This window comes from Drosophila rhopaloa, unplaced genomic scaffold, assembly GCF_018152115.1.
Source record: "Drosophila rhopaloa isolate 14029-0021.01 unplaced genomic scaffold, ASM1815211v1 contig_3, whole genome shotgun sequence".
Classification (NCBI taxonomy): Eukaryota; Metazoa; Arthropoda; class Insecta; order Diptera; family Drosophilidae; genus Drosophila; species Drosophila rhopaloa.
Window position 1 is genome coordinate 5381161 of NW_025335123.1, and position 21676 is coordinate 5402836.

General features: G+C 40.6%; 1 protein-coding gene across 1 annotated transcript in view; it reads right to left on the reverse strand.

The window, feature by feature from the left end:
- Positions 1-8448: 8448 nt before the first annotated feature.
- The window catches only part of LOC108047762, a 61439-nt gene continuing 48211 nt past the window's right edge, over positions 8449-21676 (reverse strand). The window contains 1 exon segment of the mRNA XM_017128109.2: positions 8449-12321. Coding sequence (XP_016983598.1) covers positions 10814-12321 — 1508 coding nt within the window. The 3' untranslated portion in view covers positions 8449-10813.

Consider the following 21676-nt stretch of genomic DNA (forward strand, 5'->3'; position numbering starts at 1 on the left):
GGATGAGGTCGGGGGTCATTCGTGTGTGTGTGAGCAAGGCTCTGTGTGCGAGCGCAATTGCAATTCAAATTTTTGCTGCCGCAAATGCAATTTCTATAGGATTTCACTTTGGTTGACTCTCGCTCCCATCTGTGCCGCACAAATTGCACTTTCTTACTGCTCCGCAACTCTGTCTCTTTCGCTCCCCCCGCAACTGTCTCCCTCGCCTTCCAGCTATCTATCTCTTTCGCAGCAGCAACTCCCCATCCGCACACGTATCTGTATCTTTGTGGCATCTTTTGTATCGCAAAGATTTGTTTACTCCTCGCTCGACTTTTGTTTTGCAGTTGCTTTGCAGTTTATCCCCTTCATTCGGTTCCTATTTCTTAAGTTTGAAATCCTTTGTCGCTGCACTTTAAAAAAATATTTAACAAGGATCCTAAGCATATCATAACAAATATTTTATTTTATTAACAATTTGGTTTTTGAAATTGAGAAATTATTGTTGCTCACAGCTTTCAATATTTTATAACTTGTGATTTTAAAAATAAAAACCATTTTTGATTCTAACGGGCAGCTGCAAATGGTATTATTTTAAAGAGCATTTTAAGTGCTTGTAAAACTTTGAAATTTTTTTTTTTTTAAATTCGTACAAATTTGAAATTTGTTGTAAAACTTCTTTTTTTTTGAATGCAAATTTATTGAAAGTTTTGTTGTGTTAATAAAACTGTCTGTTTTAGCATCTCACAACCTAATCGGATATTTAAAGTTGTAAGCATATAAAAATGAACGTTTTTTGGTCAAATTATATATCTAATATTAGAAAATAACAAGACTACATAAATGGCATTAAAGCTCTGTTATACACCCAAAAAAAAAAACTCATCTAAAACATTATAAATATATTTTGAGTAATTTGACTATTTTGTGGGACATTATGATTTTTGCGTGTATGAAGTGAAACAAAACCATATTTTTCTTAGTGTGTGCCAAAATTGCGTTGCATTGCGTTGGATTTAATTCATTTTGAGTGTAACCAAAGATGTTGCAGCATCCAAAATCTGCTGACGAACAAAGCGAGCGAGATAGATAGATGGCAACAGAAAAAGACGCATGCATATGTGGCGCTGGAAAAAGTTCTGGTTGCGATTCAACTTTTGTCGCTTTGGTAAAAAAGTGGCACGAAAGTAATGTTGCAGAGTCGCCTCCAGGGAGATTGAGTGACAGATTGAGCGGGTTGCACAGGAGCAAAGGGAGATATGCCAAAAAACTTTCAAACAAAAACGATTTAAAAAGCGATTCAAAGTCAGATTCTCGAATCGAATCAGAATCGATTAAAGCAAAGTTGTTTATGGCACAAAGTTCAACAGATTGAACAGAACCCGCAAATAAAACATGAAAGGCTGGCGAAAATCGAGAACTGCCGCTTCGAATATCCTGGTAAGTTAACTTGGCACTAACTTTAGTGTTTAACTCGGCTTTTAATCCACAACTAAAATATCTAAAAAGTTTCGATTTTTATTTCATGGTTTGGGTAGCAGCAGAAACATTTCTTTTTTTCCTGGAATTTTTTAGGTGGCAAGTCATTTGGGGGTATTAAATGGTTGACAACTTTAGGGCAACGAAAAGTTTGATCCCCCAGAGCCTGTCATTTCTCGAGCCCTCGTTTGGTTTATGGTATCGCCAAAATGACAACGAATTTACATTATCAATGGATAAGTAAGTGGCACGTACCTACTTTATTGGTATCACCTTTGTTGAAGGAAGTTGAAGGCATTAGCAAAGCAGCGAGGAAACTTATTAAATGGAACATTCTTGACTCAGCTTTTCTTTAACATGGCATAATTATGAAAAGAATAGGGCCACATTCAATTGTATAATGAAGAAGTTTTCAAAACTATGCAGGAAGTACAAAACGTAAACAACTGCCACCCTTTTTGGGAATGCCAAGCCTGCGGCAAAGGACAATTCCCAGGACCTCAGTTGCATGGTCTCCAATGCAATCTCAACCAGTTGCATGCTACTCTTCTGCCATCTCAACCCAACTCAACTCAATCACAATCTTGAAATGGGCAAACAACCAATGCTTGCACATATCTCACACAGTAACAAAAATCCAATTAGATTAATTAAACATATTTACCTTTTTTTATATTTTACAAGAATATACAGAACCATGCCATGTATATATTTTATTATTTTAAAAGAATATTTAGTAGGGGCAATCAAATATTGATTGATTAACTCAAAGAATATTTAAAGCTGAATGTATTATAGTATCAAATCAAAGTTTGTTTTTGAAGAACTTATTAATTGAAAAGTTGTTCAAATGGTTTAATTAAATATGCATTTTTAAGTTGAATTTAATTTTTTGCAGTACCTACAATGGCCAAATGCCAGAACAAAATTTATGCAGAGTAGAAAAATCCTTCTCCTGAGGAAAAGTGTGCGACGGAACAGGAGCGATATGCGGAGCACGTGGAGCCAAATCACATTTTGTTTGCGCACAATTTTTGATAGATTATTACAGAATGCGGCAGAGTTGGGCTGTCGGGGGGAGGGGGTTTGGGCCATATATATATATATATATATATATATATATATATATTTGTGTATATACTGACAGTATCTAGCAGTAACAGCCAGCAACTTCGCGCCAAGTTGACACTAACGGGACCAACTGGGTTCAAGGGTGACGGGAAAAAAGGGGAGTAAATCAAGGCAAAGAAAAAAAATATAACGTGTATTGAGAGGCTGGAGATACCCACTAGTAGTACCCATACGCCCCGTGCGCCACGCCCCCATGCACAGCTTGTTTGCATGGCTGAAATGGCTCGGTGCTCGAACTCGGCTAAGGGATCAGGATCAGGATACGCCCTACACTGGCAAATTCCGGGGTAATTAGTTTTCACTTCACAAAAAAAGCTATGCAACTTAATTTAGAAAACATACAGAATTTACCCAGGATTCTCACTAAGCCAATAGAGTCTATAAAAATAAACGTGTTATTTTTCAAATTGTACATATGTAAAGCTTATTAAAATCATTTCAATTAGTTAAAAATTAAATGTGGGGTTTTTTATATATTTTAATCCCAAACTTTTTTTTTTTTTTATCACTTTCTACCCTAATCCTCCAACGCATCTCCGCTCATGGTGGCTATAGAAATAGGATATATATTAAAACTAATGAATAATGCTTCCGGATTTGGGTTGAGTGTAAAGTAAAGCCCCAGCAGCTTGTCATATAATCACCGAGTAGCGTGTGTGTGTGTGTGTATAGGACATAAGATAGCGATACCCTTGACAGTACTTAAAAAATGCGAATAAAAAATGAAGAAGGAAGGCATGTTTACTTTTGTTTGCTTTCGCCTTCGTCCTTTCAGTCACTTCCCACATCCACCCAACCCTATTCCCTGTTTTCCCAGCAGCGTTTCAGATTTTGTGCGGTTGCTTTTGGCTCTAGATGCGCTCCACCAAAAAATAGAATAAAATAAAATAAAATAAAAGTAACGAAAGAAGAAAAAAACAAGAGAGAACGCTATAGTCGGGTGCCCCGACTATTAGATACCCGTTACTCAGGTAAAGGGAGTGCGATGGAGATGGAGATAGAAACTTTGATCACGCATAACTTTTCAACGAATGGTCCGATTTGAAAAATTTCTTCCACATTTCGATAGGTATTGATAAACACAATAAAACTGCATTTTTACTTTTCCGAAATATTTAAATTTTTAAAATCGTATATATGCGAATGTGGGCGTTAAAGGGGGCGTGGCACCTTTTTGAAACAAACTTGCGCTGCGTAGGAACTCCTAGAATCTGCATGCAAAATGCCAATCTTCTAGCTTTTATAGTTTCCGAGATCTCAGCGTTCATACGGACGGACAGACAGACGGACAAACGGACAGACGGACATGGCTATATCGACTCGGCTTCAGGGTCACTAGCCGAGTCGATATAGCCATGTCCGTCTGTCCGTTTGTCCGTCTGTCTGTCCGTCCGTATGAACGCTGAGATCTCGGAAACTATAAAAGAATATATATACTTTATAGGGTCGGAAACGCTTCCTTCTAGCTGTTACATACTTTTGCACGAATACAATATACCCTTTTACTCTACGAGTAACGGGTATAAATAGACAAAGTTTCGACTTTCCTGGGCTGCCTTTGCCTTCGCCTGTGCCAAATTGTCTTAATAGATTTATAGGCGTACGCAAAATGGCTGCACTTGGCCCGAACCGGAAGTGGCCCAAAAAAAAAAAAGGAAAGCGGCAAGGACTTTTAATTTGGTTGCGCAAGACTTAGCATCTCCCTGCTCCCCCCTTTCCTTCACCCATTAGCCGGGCTTAGCGAGCGATATTAGCTGCGGGTTAATGGGACTCCAATTGGGAGTCCCAATATTCGTGGACACAATTCCCCTGGGGAACCCAAATCAACTGACCAGAGCGGCTTCATCCCCTCCAAAATCGGGCAACCCCAACAAATTGTGCCCCAATCTCTTGCCACCGATCGGGAAAACTTATGCTCGCTCAGGTATCTTTTTTATCTAGTTACTTGGGGAACATTTATGCACTAACTTTAATCGTCATAATCCCAAACCGAGTCAGGGTTAACTTACAGACGACGATGAAATTTTGTTGATGTTTGTCTTGGCCCCGTTCTGCAGGCGAACTCCATCAAGAGTTTTGCCAGCGCCCGTTTAGCTGGTTACTTAGCTCTATATTATGCCAGACCCTCGCTTTCCCACCGCAAAGTTGCAAAGCCAGGAGACCCCGTACCCGTACCCCTATTCCAAGGATTCCAAGGATCCCAAGGAGCAGCAGAGGCAGCAGCAGCCGCATCCTTTTGGCCAAATGCCGTGTGTTGTCTGACGTTTTGCTAACGACTTTTCAATGGCTGCTGCTGGGCCAAGGCATAAGTTTTGTGGTTCCCAAGCTTCTCCGCTCCTTCGTCCTTTCTAGTGTGCGTGTGTGGTCTATGTGCGTGTGTGTGTGTGTGCGAGGACAGTCTGTTCCAAGTAAACAGTTCGCTCCGACTCCTTGTGGCTGCTCTCCTTTGGGTTATTGGCTTGGCTTGGCTTGGCTTGGCAGCAGCTGTTTGGGGCTCTGCAAACATCTGCACGGCGAGAAAAAACACTAGGATCGAAAACTAGGCCAAAGCAAGCCCCATCTATCAAGTAATAGTCGTGTTTGGTTGGACAAACCCAGAGCCAGAAATCCAATTTGTATCTAAATTGCATTAACGTCATAAAACGATAAGAAAACTTGACCAGTTCATAATAAGATTTGCAAGGCGTGGTTAATATATGTTTAGGTACTACAAAATTGGGACAGATTTAAAAACATATTAAATGAAAATCCACTACCCAAATATGTAATTCAATTTAAGTAGGTACTATTAAAATATTTAGTTTTGATTTTAATCTCTAACTTTGACCTTTCTCCAGATTTTTTTTGTATTTAAAATAACCTAAACAAAACCAACTTTATTTAGTTTTTACATCAGATTTAAAATAGAAACAAAAATTGACTGTAATCATTTTTATTATTAAATTTTTTTTAATTGGTTACTTCGAGAGACTCTAGACATTTTAAATTTGAAACACTTGTATAAAACTTTTCACTTATCCTGTTACCCTTCAATTGCCAACATAATTGCATACTTTCAGACACCTTTGCCTTCAGTTTTCCGAATCTCAACTGACTTAAAGTGCAATTTAAAGACCAGGTACTTGGAATGTGTTCTGCTATCTCGACTGGAACAGTTTTAATCTCCATTGGCTTTAAGGCTTCGGAACTGTAGCAGATTTAAGGACGAAACACTTAAGATTTTGCCTAAGTGTAAGGAGAGCGTGTGTGGGCATGTGTGGACTTTTGCCTTTCCATAAAGCTGAAGAACTACTACAGTTGTAAAAAGAAATTAGTTGCCGCCGCCTGCGGGTTTTCTAGAGATGCTTTACCCATCGAAGGCGTTCGACTTACATGGGGGGGGGGTCGGGTGGTTGCCAGTGGAGGCACTAGGGGCACCGGGAAGGGGGGCACTTGAAAACCGCAGAGCCGACGAAACGTAACCGTTATTGGGCCGGGCATATCTCTCGCATGTAAGTATATCATATCGCCATTGCGACGGGCCAACGGGGCGGATGGTTGCGCTGAAAATGAGTTAATAAAATGCGTATGCGTAATCAAATTATATGTCAAGTGTGTTGACAACGTAGCAGTCAACGTTAATGGCAACGCATTGCCAAGAAGATCGGGACCATCATCAGCCTCATCAGCATCATCATCCCATCCCATCGCATCCCAGAGTCACACAACCACATCTTCGTCAGAGAGCCATCAAATACAAGCCCGACTGGCTTCCTCTGCCAAATGCGATTTTAATGACTCGAACAAAGAGAACATTTAGGCGAAATTTATTACTTCAATATGTGGGTGTTTTTGCTCCGTCTAAGCCATCTAACTATCTGCTCCGGCTGCACTTGCTCCCAAGGATCTGAAGCGCCTGCATCCATTTTCCAGCTGATCCCTCTTCACCTGGCCGAATTAATCCGCTTTGCTAGGCTGCCACTCGTTGTCATTTGACGAAATTAATTTAATGCCCTTCCATCTGTGTAAATTGAAGTAATTTCGGTGTTGTCACACAATCATTCAGATGAAACGAGCACATGGCTCTATGTACAATCAATGCAAATATGAAAATACAGTACGGTTCGCCATTAACAGCTTTAAACTTGTATCGCTTAAAACTTTATTTAGTTATTATACATTTTAATGGCAAACATTAAGTAATAACCAAGAAAATTAAGAAACGAAGAACACACTAAAATATTTAGAAGTAATGTTTTTATTTCGAACTTACACTACACTAGCTTCCAAGCAAATTCAAAAATTGACTTTATTTAAATAAAGAACAAAATAGAGGGAAAAAACAGAAATAAGAGAATAATATCTTCAGCTAATCATCATCATAAATCTATATTAAAAATTCAATAACTCGACTTTATTTGAATGCTGCTTATTGAATAACCTTACATCATCGCAACGCACTGTTTTAATGTGTATGCATTGGCTTGATAATTTCGAGAGCCATTCAAACACATTACACATCATTTGATGGGCTAATGCTTTGTCATTTCGTCTATGGCTTCGACAAACACTTGGCCCAAGAGGACAGAGGGGAATGCCATGGCAAATGCGATGACCGGATATGGTGATATTTGTCAGAAGTAAATTAAATTGATGTGGCAAAAAGCTGGACTACCACACGCAGAATGCCATTCGCTTGGACACCTGAGTTCGCCCCTTGATTAAGTGAAATTTCATTCCAGAGTTGTCATAAAATGCGCAAGCACAGAGATATGGCCAAAGATACACACAGAAACGCAAATTGATTGCGAAGCTGTTTGCCATAAATTATTAACACTAATTAAATGATTAAATAATTCAAAATGAAAAAAAAAGGAGAACACCGCGATGGAAGAGAGCAATTTTTATTGGTCGGCCTATCACTTTTGGTTTGGGGCGCAATCATCCCGTTTTTATCTTTATCAATTAACGCGCAAATTGATTCTGTGTAAATTTCATTTAAATTTAAGATATTCGCAATCCCCTCGGTTTTCTGCCGCTCCAATGAATATGCGCATTTCGGATGCCCGTTTCTTTTTGATGATTTTCATTCAGTTTTCCATGAGCCTGGCCAGTCCGAAAAATTCCTGCCATAAATAAGTTGATCAGTGGAACCAAAAAAAAGAATTTAATTGTAAAAAGCCTAAGATTTAACTCTTGAACTCTACAAGATATATAATCTAATTTAGTTTAAATTAAATGTAACTGTGTACATTGAAAACACTTTGAATTTATTAATAATATTATTGATTAAAAAAACAAACCCACCGAATTTCAAAGATATATATATCTATATAATTACAAAATGGGCAAAGGAAACACTAGAATATTCTTCTTGAAAATATTGTAGCAGTATAGATACATGCAAGTTCCACTGTACCATATATATTTATAATTACGCATTAAGACTTCTGTATAACAATAAGATCGATTCTCCGTTAGATTTAAGCATAATACTGTCATCCCCTTCTAGCACGTACACTTAGCATTTAAGGATAAAATGTATGCCTAGCACACTGACACAGATAAAATGAATGGAAGCATAGAGAAAGATCGAGACGCGGCATTCGGTGGCTGGCATTTGAGAAGAGCAGTTGATAAAAGTTAAATAAAGATTAATACATATATTTGAACGAGGAAAGTGTTTTATCCTTTTACAATATCTAAGGACCCATTATTTAAGGCGTTCCAGAATCGAGACTGTTGTTCACAGGATCAAGTGAAAGTTCTGTCTGCAGATAAGTAACCTAATAGTATGAAAATATATCACTTACCCTTTTAGGACCTCCAGCATATGGAAATGCGAGTCGCCAGTGAAAAAACAAACAGAATTGTTGATTTTTGACTAAATTGTTCATGATGTATTTATTCTTCTCTTTTCTTTTGGTTGGGTTTGTATATATATATATAGAGAAAGAGAGAGATGTTTGTTGTATACATACATATATATGATGCGAACTGCGGTATTTCTTATTTGTTATTTGCCTTTCTCAATGCTAGATTAGTTTCGTTTTGTGTACGGCTACATATCTATATGTATATGCATATGTATATGTATCTAGGGGACTAAGAGTACATATGAATTAGAGTAATTTATCCTTAACTGCCACTCGCAATGAGCATATGCGGTTAGCCTAAAAGTTCAACTTACCGTGCTAGGAATTTGACAAAAAAAAAAGTATCTTTACATTTAGTTTTTCTATGTTTACTTGATGGCATTAATTTGTCTGTGGTTGTGGGTCTCTGAATGCGTGTTAAAGTGTACTTAATTTAATTACATTCGTTCTGTTTCAATATTTGTTTTATCGCTTTAGTTTTACATTACTGTTTGGCTGTTAGCTAGTTAGTTATTAACTACATAGACATATATCTGAATTGGCTTATGCTATGACACAAGTTGGAGCTTTGCAATTAGTTTCTGCAGGTTCACAACCCATAAATCTAAGGTTGTCCTGCATTTTTTATGCACTTGTCTTTTTCATTTTGTTCTTTTTTTTTTTGTTTTTTGGTATGCTTTGTGTTTTACGAGTAATGACTATCCTATCTGGATTAATTTCACTATTTTAATTGAATGCCACAAATTGAATATGGCAAAAATTAACAAATGCAACCAGCGACCACGCCCACTCGGTGGGGGCGGTCGCTAAAATTGCATTTATTTTAAATGAAACGCCGCAGTGCAGCAACAAAAACGCGTTCAAATGAGCTCCGCTCGCTTGACAGCCCTCCAATTTGAATGTCCTGTCACGGCAAAAACAGAAAACAAGGCCAAAACCAACAGAAACAAACAACAAATGGCCATTCACGCGCTCAATTACCTACAATCAAAATGCATTTAAAAAGTATTTAAACCTAATTGCCAGTGGGCGGGTTCGAAACGATGGAAAATGGGTGGAGAACGCGAGCTAAAAAGCGAAAAACTCAAGCTAAATACCACGGATGTTTTGGATAAATCGTTGGTAATTCGTTGATCGCTTGTACGTGGCATTTTGCTGATTAAACGTCAGTTGAATCTATGCAATCGACAGACATATTAACAATATATATTGTTATAATACTTTCGGTTTCCTTTTGGCACATATATAATACATTCATATACACACTTAACACTTTGAGCATAAAGTACATAGTATACACACAGTATAAGTTCGATTTCTTAAAATGTTTAAATGTTTTTTTTTTACTGAACCGGAAACATGTTTAGTGGTTTATAAATGTTTTATTCTCAGTTAGTAAGACAGTTGAAAATCAGAAAAAAGTAATAATAAATCAGCGTTCTTGAAATTAGTATTTGCTCTGCAAAGCATTAATTAAAAGTTGTTTGGCAACAACAATGGACAAACGTTTTTGTATTTGCGTTATTTAACAAAAAATATAAACAATTCTCTATTAAAAATGTACATTTGTCTGCAAAACAATTTATAAAACTAATTGAAATTTCGCGCCCAGAAACGACAAAATAAAAATGCAGAGCGAAATATGAGCATGTGTGAGGGAGTTGAAGCAACTAACTAACAAATCGCTTAAATAAACTTTGTCCTTTGGTATTCATACAATTTGTCATTTTCATTTGCATTTTGTTTGCTCTACTTGCCACTCCTTTCTAATGCCACGCCCACCGACGCCCACGCACTATTTATTATTCATAGCTGTGTGTGTGTGTGTGTGTGAGTGAGTGTATTTATTAATTTCTAGATTCGTGTTTTACGGCATTAACTGTAAAACGCCCTTATACAGCATTCAATTATTTATGCATTTATCATTTTAATTTTAATTCACTCTCTCATTCGGTCGCAACATACGACTCAACTTTAGTTGTTTGTTTTCTTTGCGGTTTTTGTTTTATATTTACACACATAATAATAAATATTTGCTCAATGTTTTATTTATACTTATATATGCAGAAAAACACGATGAACTTCAAGTTGAGAGTAGTGGCCCTCAAAAGTAGGCAATGAATTTTTTTATTTAGTTTTATGCTTTTTTTTCGGGGAAGAGTTACGTTTCTTTTGGAGTTTTTCATGTGTGTGTGTGTGTGCATTTACTTACAGTGTGCTTTCTTTGGGTAGGATTTAGCTTTTCATTTTGTTTAGACACGTATCACTTCACCTGGCGCCGGTCCAGCTTTTGGGCACAGTGCATCATCGATGCTGTCGCGCAATCGCATCGCCGCATCCAGTTGGGCAGCCTCGTCCTGGGGTCCTGGTCACATGAATATATCGCCCACCGCCGGCGATTTCCGCGGAGTTGTGGGCACTCCGTGCGGACAATGTGGTGGGGTTCCCGAACCCGAGGCGGCTCCTCCTCCCGGTCCTCCTCCGCCTCCCCCTCCTCCTCCAATCGCCTGCTTTGACTCATCCTCAAAGGTCACCATCTTCTCGCTGCGCGGCTTTAGGGTCACAATTTGCAGCTGAGCCGGCGGCGGGGGCGGCTGCTGCGGCACGGTGGGCGTGGCCGAGCAGAGCAACGTTTGCGGCGGACCCAACTGGAGGCCATGCGGCAATCCCATGCCCATGCCACCCATACCCATGCCCATGCCCGCCATATTCATGCCCATGCCACCCATACTCATGCCGCCGCCGCCCACCATATTGGGCGAGAAGCGACGGGGCGGCGGCAGGGCCAGATCGCCCACCCCCGACAGATTGAACTCACTGATGCTGCGCGGCACAAAGTACTCCAGGTGGTGCTCCGGTATGCCCGTGGATCGCCGGATGGGCGTGTTTCGCTGGAAGGCCGATCCCCCACCGCCGGGATTATTCGCCGCCTGCAGGTGGCTCCTTCGCGGCAGCGAGCTGTACTGCGTGAGGGTATGCGCCGGTCCAAAGAACATGGTCTGATGCTGGCCCAAGTTGTTCTGCGGCTGTCCCAGGCCACCGGCCAGACCCACACCCACTCCCATGACCGGATCCGCGCTGGGTCGCTGTCAGGAGGGTTTCGGGGTCACGGCCACGGTGACGAGGGCCAGCTCCTCGGCCTTGGGCATCACATGGTCCTGCACACTGAACCGCCGCAGCCACAGGACGATCTCCGTCTGGATCAGGCTAAAGCACATGGCCACCACGGCCATGCCGACCAGGATGTAGGCGGAGGCCGTGTAGAGGGCGACGGCTCCATTGGGGGCCATCTCGCCGAAGCCAATGGTGCCCAGCGAGGTGAAGCAGAAGTAGAGGGACTCCAGGACACTCCAGTTCTGCAGCTTGTGGAACAGGATGGCCCCGCTGCTCACATAGCAGAGCAGGACGCACACGCAAATGGAGATGGGGACACTGGGTGAGCCGCGTCGGTTGCCCTGCGATTTCTTGCCCTGCTGCGACTGCTGCTGCTGCGCCTGCTGCTGCTGTTGCGCCTGCTGCTGCTGCGCCTGCTGTTGCTGCTGCGCCTGCTGCTGCTGCTGTTGGTACACAGACGGCGGCATGCCGTATTGATGCAGCTTCTGGTGGCCATAGTGCCCCTGGCCCTTGGTCTTGTCCGCTTTCCGTCCGCCAGCGCCGACGCCGCCGACACCCGAAGCCACGCCCCCGGCGGCGCCGCCACCCGGACCACCGCCCACGCCGCCCTTCACCCGCTGGCGCCGGAACAGGCAGCGCATGCCCGCCGACAGGGCCTCGCCCATGGCGGACAAATAGAGCAGGACGATGGGGATGCCGAACAGGGCGTACACGAGGGCCGCCACCCGACCCCACTGCGTCCGGGGCGAGATGCCGCCGTAGCCTGGAAAACACACAAGAAACGAAAACGGGCTTTAATTCTCTCTTTAAATAAGTTTTTATGGGCTTAAATGAGGTTGGTAAACGGCGCTATCCGTTAGTGTAATGTTTTCCCAACATTTCACATTAAATATACCCAGTTAATATAAGGACGGAAACGTTTTCTTTATATAGCCAAACCCAACCTTCTTTTTTTAACAGTTGTTCATACACTCTTATAGTCAAGCAAGAACATTATAATTACCAACATTATATAAATTGATTTGATATCCATTATTTACTGCCATGTTAAAAAATTTGCAGGTTTTTTGTCAAAAATTTGGGAAGTGACAAAAAATCGAACCAAAAATAAAAACCAAGATGAAAACACACATTTGTAGAGAATTAAACCACCATTATTTAGAAGTATGCCACTTCGAAATCGGATTTTTGTGAGAGAAGTTATGGGCTTAGAAGTGCAGGTTTTAGGTCACTTTTCAGCAGAGCCATTTTTCGAAAATTAGGAAAAATCGACCCGAAGATACAAACCAAGTTGAAAACACAGATTTTTAGAGAATTAAACTACGATCATTTAGAAGTATACCGATTTTTAATCGGATATCTGTAAGAAAATTTATGCGCTTAGAACTGCAGGTTTTTGGCCTCTTTTCTGCAAAACAACCTCCGCAAGGATATAACAATAAATTAGAACTCGGGTGTTTTGTTAAATAGGAACCCAATTCAAAAATTCTATGACCTGTTTAAAATGAATTTAACTAATAACTTTTTTTGCCGAGATAAACTCAAGCTCGTCCGCTTAGCAAAACAGTGAAATCTCGTTAGCTGGATCAGTGAACTCGACTGTCACTTGAACTGCTTTAGCAAGCACCCATTGCCACGTGATCCCATTCACAGTTTAACAGGCTCAGTGTTCAGTGCTCAGTGCTCAGTGCCCAGCTCCTGATCCTTTATCTAATTAGCAGGCCCTACTATGCAGATGCTGGGGATACAGATTAGCAGGAGCAGATAGAGTCGTTTGCCTGCCCATTTAAACTGTGAAAACAGGGACTGTGAGTAGTTGGCAGCATGTGCATGTGGCACAACAACCTTTTTTGGCCAGACTCCGACCCCCTTTTCCCATTTCCACCGACTGGCCGCAAAAAGAGGGAAAATAATAGAAAAAAAAAAACGTAACTTTTTCTGTCGGAGACACTTTGGCTTTGATGTTGTTTGCCCAGACCCGGTGATTTGGAGCACGGCGGAGGGGAATGGAGTCGAGACTGGTAGACTGGTAAACTAGGAGACTGGAACCCAGAACCAGAACCAGAATAAGGACCTGTGGCAGGACCTAGGCCTTCCTGCCTGTGGGCACGACCTAACCCAACGACTCCACTCACTGCTTTTCAGCCTCGGACTTTCGTTTCGCCCAGACTTTCGGCTCTGCAATGAACTTTTAATGTGGAAACTTTTATAATTGAGTAAAATTGTGCGTGTGCAGAGTGTGCCCTGTGTGTGTGTCTTTGTATGTATTAAATTTTATTACAGAAAAATACAAAAAAAATAAAACCAAACGACAATAGGAAAAAAGCACGACAAAAATCGGAGTTAAAAAACACACAGAAAAAGCTTTTCGTCCGTAATGTAAGAAATACTTTAAAATCCCAAGCACGTTTAAGTGCATGGCGGGGTGGGGATTGGGGGGGATTGTGCTGCATGTGTAGGCTTTTCCGGAACATAAAGTCTCCTTCCCCGCCCCCCCACCTTTTCCTCTCCAGTGCCCACTCAGACCCTCTTGAATTCCGTGTTTCACACGCTACGGAAAAGTTGTTGAAAATTATCATCGTCGCATGGCCATCGTTCATAAATGGTAGTCGCCCACAGCCGCCACGCCCACTTTTTGCCAAGGCAGACGATGGAGGGCAACGGTTGCTAAAAATTGTTAGTGAAAATTATAACATTTACAATATGGCGTCCATAAAATTGTATGTAGTTATAACTAACTAACTAACGACGCACACATGTCGACCTCTACGATCTCTCCCTCCCCACCCCACCCCTTTTTCAAACTAACTAGAAGATTTCTACCGGATAAAGGGGCACAATAACCACCCACTGCCACCCCCTTTTTCAGACAGCAAAAACTGGCAATTATGCGTAACCATTTTCGGGGAAAGTTTACCCAAAACTGCATGCCATATACACATTTAACCAGAGCGGGGAGCTCTAAAACGATTTCCATGTTGGGGGATTGAAATTTGGGATCGCAGATTGAGGCTGTGGGTGTGGATGTGGGTGTGGGTGTGGGTGTGGGTGTGGGTGTGGTGTGTGTAATGGCACTGTTGGGCAAGAACGGGTTAAGGGCACACGTCCGACCACATGGTCAGCTTCGGTTTTAGGAGGGCCATTTGAGGGCCTTGTTCCTGGGGAGATTTAGCTATTATGGCATTTTATTTGGACTAGTCATTTGACACGTGGCATGTTAACGAAACTGTCGAGTGCAACATATTTTTAACTGCCGGAAGGGTAAATTATTTCAATAAACGTGATCTGCAGGATTACAAAATATATATTATTCTTATTTGGCAGGAAAGTTTTCTTGTTGGTTTTTTTTTATTTCAAAATACACCTACTTTTTACTATTTTTTGTAAAACCATTCTTTGACCTAACTGTATGATATAGTATTCATTTTATTGCCACTCATCACCATCTTTTAATTTAGTTGTCATCATTCGTTTATAAATTATATCAAAATTTAATTTATATCGCTGCACAAACATAAATGTAATAACATGATTAAATAAATTATTGTTTGCATATGCGAAAGGCCATTTTGTAAATAGTGCCCAAACATTTTAATTTATAAGCTGTTGATTTTAATATAGTGGATACAACTCACTACTGACCACTATTTTTAATTAATATGGAAAAATAAAGAAAGAAATCATTTTAGCTATTCACATTTAAAGTATTTACAGCCAATGCAAATATAACTTGTCAGTATTTAACCAAAACCTGACCAGTCTGCGATCTGAGCCGTATATATGCTATATAGTAAAATGGCCTGCTTGAAAGTGGTTTACATTCGGTGGCTGGGCAGGCACTTGATTTCATTAGTGAAAGTTGAGTGCAAGCCGCCGACAAAGGGCAATCCACAGGGTCGACTGGGGCAATGTGTGCCCCCAGAAGAAGCCCTCGGAAAACCATTCCCCCTTTTCGATTTCAGCTCAAGCTTTTGTCCTGCCCTAAAGCGACTGTAAAATCCAAGCCAAAAACCAGCGAGAAATATTTTACTACGGCAATTTTCGGGCATAAAGTAATTACAAAATACTCTCCATCACACACACACTCGCACACTTACACTGAGAGAGTTACGAGGGTGGTTCTGGGGGGTGGCTGTTGGTGTGGATGTGCAGACGACAAGAGCCTCTAATAGCTAAGAAATTAATTTTCACAAAAAGCTATTAAGAGAGTCACAAAAATTTCCAAATATAAAACCAAACAATGCTGATTGGGGGAAGAGGAGGAGGGGATGGGAAAGGGAAAGTGTAAGGGGGAGGGGGAGGGGGAGGGTGAATGGTGGGCGGTGGGTGAACGTGGTCGAGAGGCGCAATGTCGAAGGTTAGGTGGCCTTCACCAATGGAACTCGAGGTCGAGCAGCAATGGTCGAGTGGGCAATGAGGTTTCCTTCCCTTCCCTTTTTAATAACAAATTATACACAGAAAATAAACATTTATAGATATCAAATCAATCTATAGACATCAAGAGACTACAATATCCATCACAAAACAACCGAAATTGGGAAGAGAAACTAGCTGTTAAATATGCGAATAAAATCAAGGACCCAATACTTAATACTATAGTTTTTACATTTTTTAATGTTTTTCAATTTTAAAAAAAACGTACTAAGCTAACAAAAAGTTTTCAAATAACACTGCATTATTATACAAGTACTTAAAAACTAACAACGTTTAATGCAAGTCCTATTTTGCAATAACTAGTTTTGTGTTTCCCCGCGTTGAAAATGAATGATTGGTAAGGACTATTTTCGTTCAAAAAAAGGTGGTTATAAAAACGGAAAGAAAATGTTTTTTCCCATGTATCTTTTGTTGTTTGTGTGTGTGCGTCAGCAAGTTTTGAGTAATGAAATTGCGACAGAAAAACACGCGCGCGCGCCCCTTATCATCATAAATAGACAAATGTTCAATAAACAAAGCAAATTGCGGATTATTTTTTTGGTGTGGGCAGAAAGAAATATCGGAATAATAATAATGATATGCAGGGCCAGCCGTCGAGGGCGAAATGAAACAAAAACATGTCATTAAACGCCCCAAAAACATCATCATCAATGGTTGGCGGATGGCAAATGATAAGTGAACGGAGGACGTGGGACGAAGGACGGAGGACATTGGACAAACATGACAGCAAACATTTTTATGACATGGCAACTGGCGCTTGAAGAATTAATTAAAAATTAAATGGCCTATTAAAATTGTTATCGAGACGCGGCGACGCCGGCAGCGTCGTCGATGATGCCCATTTAACTGTTAAACAAATGCGAAATGCGGAATGCGAAAAGCGAAATGGAAACAAAAGCCAGCCGCAGACAAAATGTCCCACCAACGGCGTGCAGTCCCGTCAGATCAGATACATATACATATGTATAAAGTATATACGAAAACATACATATATGGACTATAAAACGTTGCATGGCTGACATCGCGAAGTGACGCCAACGATGCTTGAACATGTCAAAACATGCATAAAAATGCGAAAATTGGCCGAGGGAGCGAAGTGAAGTGAGGTTATAACTCGTGGAAAGAGACACAATGAGATATAGATAGAGTGAGAGTGAGAGAGAGGGAGGTAGAGATAAATAGAGAGAGAGAGAGAGAGCAGAGGAAGTCACTGCCATTCGCATTTTGTCACAATTCATATGGCAAAACTGTATGTACAGTTCGCCATTGTTGCTCAGCCATGAAAAATAACCTCATGGAGGGTACAAGCTTTTCATCTTCCATGGGAAATTACAAAAAAAAAACGCACATATTCCCAAAGTTTATTGATAGTTTGAAAGATGCAATATTTTGACGATAACTTGTATGGAAACCCTAAGTGTAGCTATAAAATTTGGAAGAGTCTTAAAAAAAGTCTCTTTAGTATGATAAATAAAATTGGTAAATTTAAGTTATTTTTGTATTCTATTGAAATATTTAAAAAAATGCATTTTGGGCATATTTCTTTAGTTAGTTTTATTTAGTATATAATTACCTCTGTAAACTAACACCTAGCTTTAACACAAGTTTATCCTTATTTTTACTGACACACAACATATGTAAGTGTTTTGATTTAATCGGATTATAATTATGCTTATCAATAACAATATTGTTTTGAACAAATGTTTAATTGGTAATTGTTCTTAATAGGATTATGATTATGGACATTAAAATGGTTTGAATTCAATGACACTACCCTCCACTTTGACTTAGGCTACTAATTTTTATAATTGGTCCAAATGGGACAAACTTTTAGGTAACAAGAACACAAGGACAAAACATAAAGTCACATGTCCGCTTTAGCTGGAACTGACATATGCAATTAAAATATCTTGTTATTTAATTATACATGATAAATGTCAAAGGCATTTGCAATTATGTTTTAAAATTAATGACAAAGAAAGGCAATTAAGCATTTTAGCAGTACATGCTTGTTCCAACATGTACCCCACTTTGTATACTCAAAATGACCACTATAGCCTTCTCAAGCTCTTGGAATTTTGACAACAGGGTAGAACAATCGTTGACCTTTAGCATACTCCGAGAATAAATGAATAAATGGCAATTATGCAAGCAACAAAGTTAACGCAATCAAATCCGGGTGACTGTTTGCCAGTGTATAACAATTTGACAAGCACTTGACATTACGGATGCATCCCATCTTACATACTGTATAACGCTTTTTCTGTATGCCGAACTCTCGACGAAAATATGCATAAAATAAAAAATGCGAACTCAAGCCAATACGGGGCCCGTTGAGCAAGTGGGGGCCTGCATATTTTCCAGCTAACGCAGCAACCTTTTCCCTCGTTATATTTTTTTCTGCGATTTTTTCTCTCTGCTTCTGGCATGATTGTCCTGTACCCTGCAATCTGTTTTCCGCCTCAACCTCTTTGGCACCGCCCCCTTTTTGGGCAGAAGGGGGAGGTGCAAGGTCAAGGAGCGGAGAGTGGCCACTCGAACGGCGACGGTGCCTCGAACACATGCTCTGAAAAATGTTCCATAGCCACTCACCAGCATACTTACATATGCTGAGCCACGGCGCATATGTGCGTACACAGGGAGAATTAACTGGGACAGTTTGCACACACTCGTTTGTATGGCTTAATAGGTGTTAATTCACACACTAAAATGTAAGTCAATACTTCTCATTTAAGACACATTTTAAGTTACATGGTCACACAGCGCATGATTTTTGGCATTAGTGCATGCATAACAGACTTCATATAGCACGGTCACACTGAGTATTTTCTATAAACATAAGTATACACCATTAAAACCCAACTATTAAATACACACAAGTAATTTTTTCTCGGAGTGTATTTGGTAAGACATCCAAATGATTGTTGTGCTGCCCTCGCCTTTTCTGACTTTTTGATTTTATGACATTATTAAGCATTGATAGGCGACATTTACACACAGAAATGAGAGCTACGCTTGATTGGACCATGTTCCCGGCTTCGTGGGTGGTGTGCACGTGTGTGTATTTCCGGATCCGGCATTAAAAGACAAAATCCCCAAGAGAGCCACAGCGACAAAGAGTCATTGAGTGGGCCATGTGAGAAACGAGCGCGTGCCTCGATCTCAGTCTGCAGGCTTTAAGGACTCTCCATCTCCTATATTGTAAGCCAACCTCGCCCCCCCCCACGGTTTTTCACTTTCTCCTTTAGTTTTTTCCCTTTTAATCTCTTTTGCTGGCTTTTCCCCACTTGCGAGATTGATTGCCTGCAGTAAGCGTTTGCAAGGGATGAAAAACTAGCCGAAAAAGCAGGCGAAATGGGGCCGTTGGGCAGAAAAATTGAGTAGTGTGCGTTTTAGCGTTTGACACATATCATCGTTGTAGTAGTTGTTGCAACTGCTGTTGAACAGGAAGACATTAAAAAATGTATGCAGCATGTCAAGGGCTGAAAAGTGGTGCCAAGGGGTTGAGCTTTGCTGGGGGGGGGGGGGTTAGTGATGTGACAGAAGGCTGACATACAGTTATATATATAGCCACTCAGCGTTTCATGCCCGTTCGCTGTGTGTGTGAGCCACATAATATGGCATAACCAAGGCGTTCGGCACTTATTCGTGGGCCCATTCATTCGCGCATTCATTCATTCGCTCATTCATTCATTCATTTATTTATTCGCTATTTCGCCCGCCCTCGTATTTTTCTCCAATCTCTCCGAACTTTTCCCACAGCTTTCACCCACTTTTCTTCGTCAGCGGAATGTTGACTTATCTGTGATTGCCTCACCGATATTGTTGTTCTTGCTGTTGGTGCTGTTGTCGCGTTTGGCATTATTTGTTTTATATTTGACACTGACACACCCACGCACACACACTCACAATGTCTGGGCCATAAAAATGAGACTGCGAATTGCAATAAAATAAAATAAACTGCCGCGCAATATATTTTTTTGCTCCTTTACCACCGCAATTCAAACAGTGTTGCCTACTTCTAGGCTGAACTAGTTCACAAGGACTCTATACTATTTATTTTTGGGTGTGCCATAGAAATAACCAGGGTTTTTAAATCACTTGGAAAGGTGCATAAAAGTATGCCCTTCAAAAATAACGTTATTTCGTAATAAATCTATCGAACTTCCGGATTCAGAACATATTCTTAGAAAGCGATTACTTAAGACCAATTCATAATTTAAATAATGTATGGTTACAATTAATTTGGACTAAAACAATCTTTTAAAATTTAATATATAATATAAATTTAGTCATTTAAAGAAATAATTTCCTCTGCTAGCACATACAAATTCTGAACACAATAGTGTACCCAAAAATCTTGTTTGTTATACACTCTTGCATAATTAGTTAAGCTCATTGGAGTTATTACTTATAAAAATGGGGACAAATCCTACTAAATTAGTTCCCCTATTTCGGCCAACACTGTGAAACCGCACCCAGCCCATAGATTTTTTGGCGGCACGTGTGGCAAATGATTATAGTTGCCGACCCGGCCAACGAAACACAATTCCGGGCATACAAATTATGTAATAATAATAATACAACAGAGGACGTGTCATCTATCATGGCGAAATCGTTTTCGTGGGCGAAAATTTGGGGGCACAATCGTGTGAATATAATGCAGACCAAGAGTGTTTAATAAAGTTAACAGTGGCCAATGTAGCACAATAGCACTACAGTGCTGGTCATGCAAATAGGTGTGGGTAAACAAAAAAATACAAATGGCTATTCAGTCGAACGATTCTTTCTCCGCATTGCACAGCCATTTGTAATTCAAAATGCCAACCGGAAGTGGCAGACGAAGCCATTACACGGATGGTAATAGTTTATGCTCTGGCCACGATGAAGGTCAACAGCGCGAAGAAGGTCAGAGTGGGTGGTGGGTGGTATATGGTAGATGGAAGATGGTGGGGTGTGGGTGGTGGGTGAATAAGTGGTTGTATGCGGTTGCTTTGCTTGCCCCTCTTTATTTGCCGGAGATTTATTTGGTTCCTGCCAGTTTGCATTCACTTATTGATTGCAAAATACGGCGAACGGAGCGCACTGATTGCGATTTTCCAGGATGTATAGTATATTGCTCCTTTGACCAACCACTGTTCATATCCGTACGCTTCCGACTCAATTAAGAGCGACAAAAAGTTCGCAGTCAGCTACGGCGACAAATCCAATTAACAATAAAGCGCCGCCCTAATGACATGCCACGCCCCAGGAACAAAAACTAGCAACTTTTCCGCAGATAGTTGGCTAAAACTGGGTTCTGCGGTGGCTCACTGCAGTTGACCAAATTGAATCGCAGCTGTCAGAAAATTGCTGGCTACACTATGTGCAGAAAAACAACGCACACACGGTCATAACAAGAGCGTATAAATCAGAACACAATGGAGTGTGTGCGCGGTGGGTATTTATTGGTTCAATGTATTATATTTATGAGCACAAGTGTTAATTTTATTACCGCAGAACGGGGCGTATGTGTAATATTAATTATTCCTAGTAATAGACAATGAACGACTGGATTGTGTCAATAGATTAGGTAGTGCAGATAAGGTCGTTTGAAAATCGCAGGAAATGCAAATATGTGAACATAAATTTGAAGGTATAAGTGCCATTTATCAACGGATGGGATTTTGAGGACGCCATTAGAC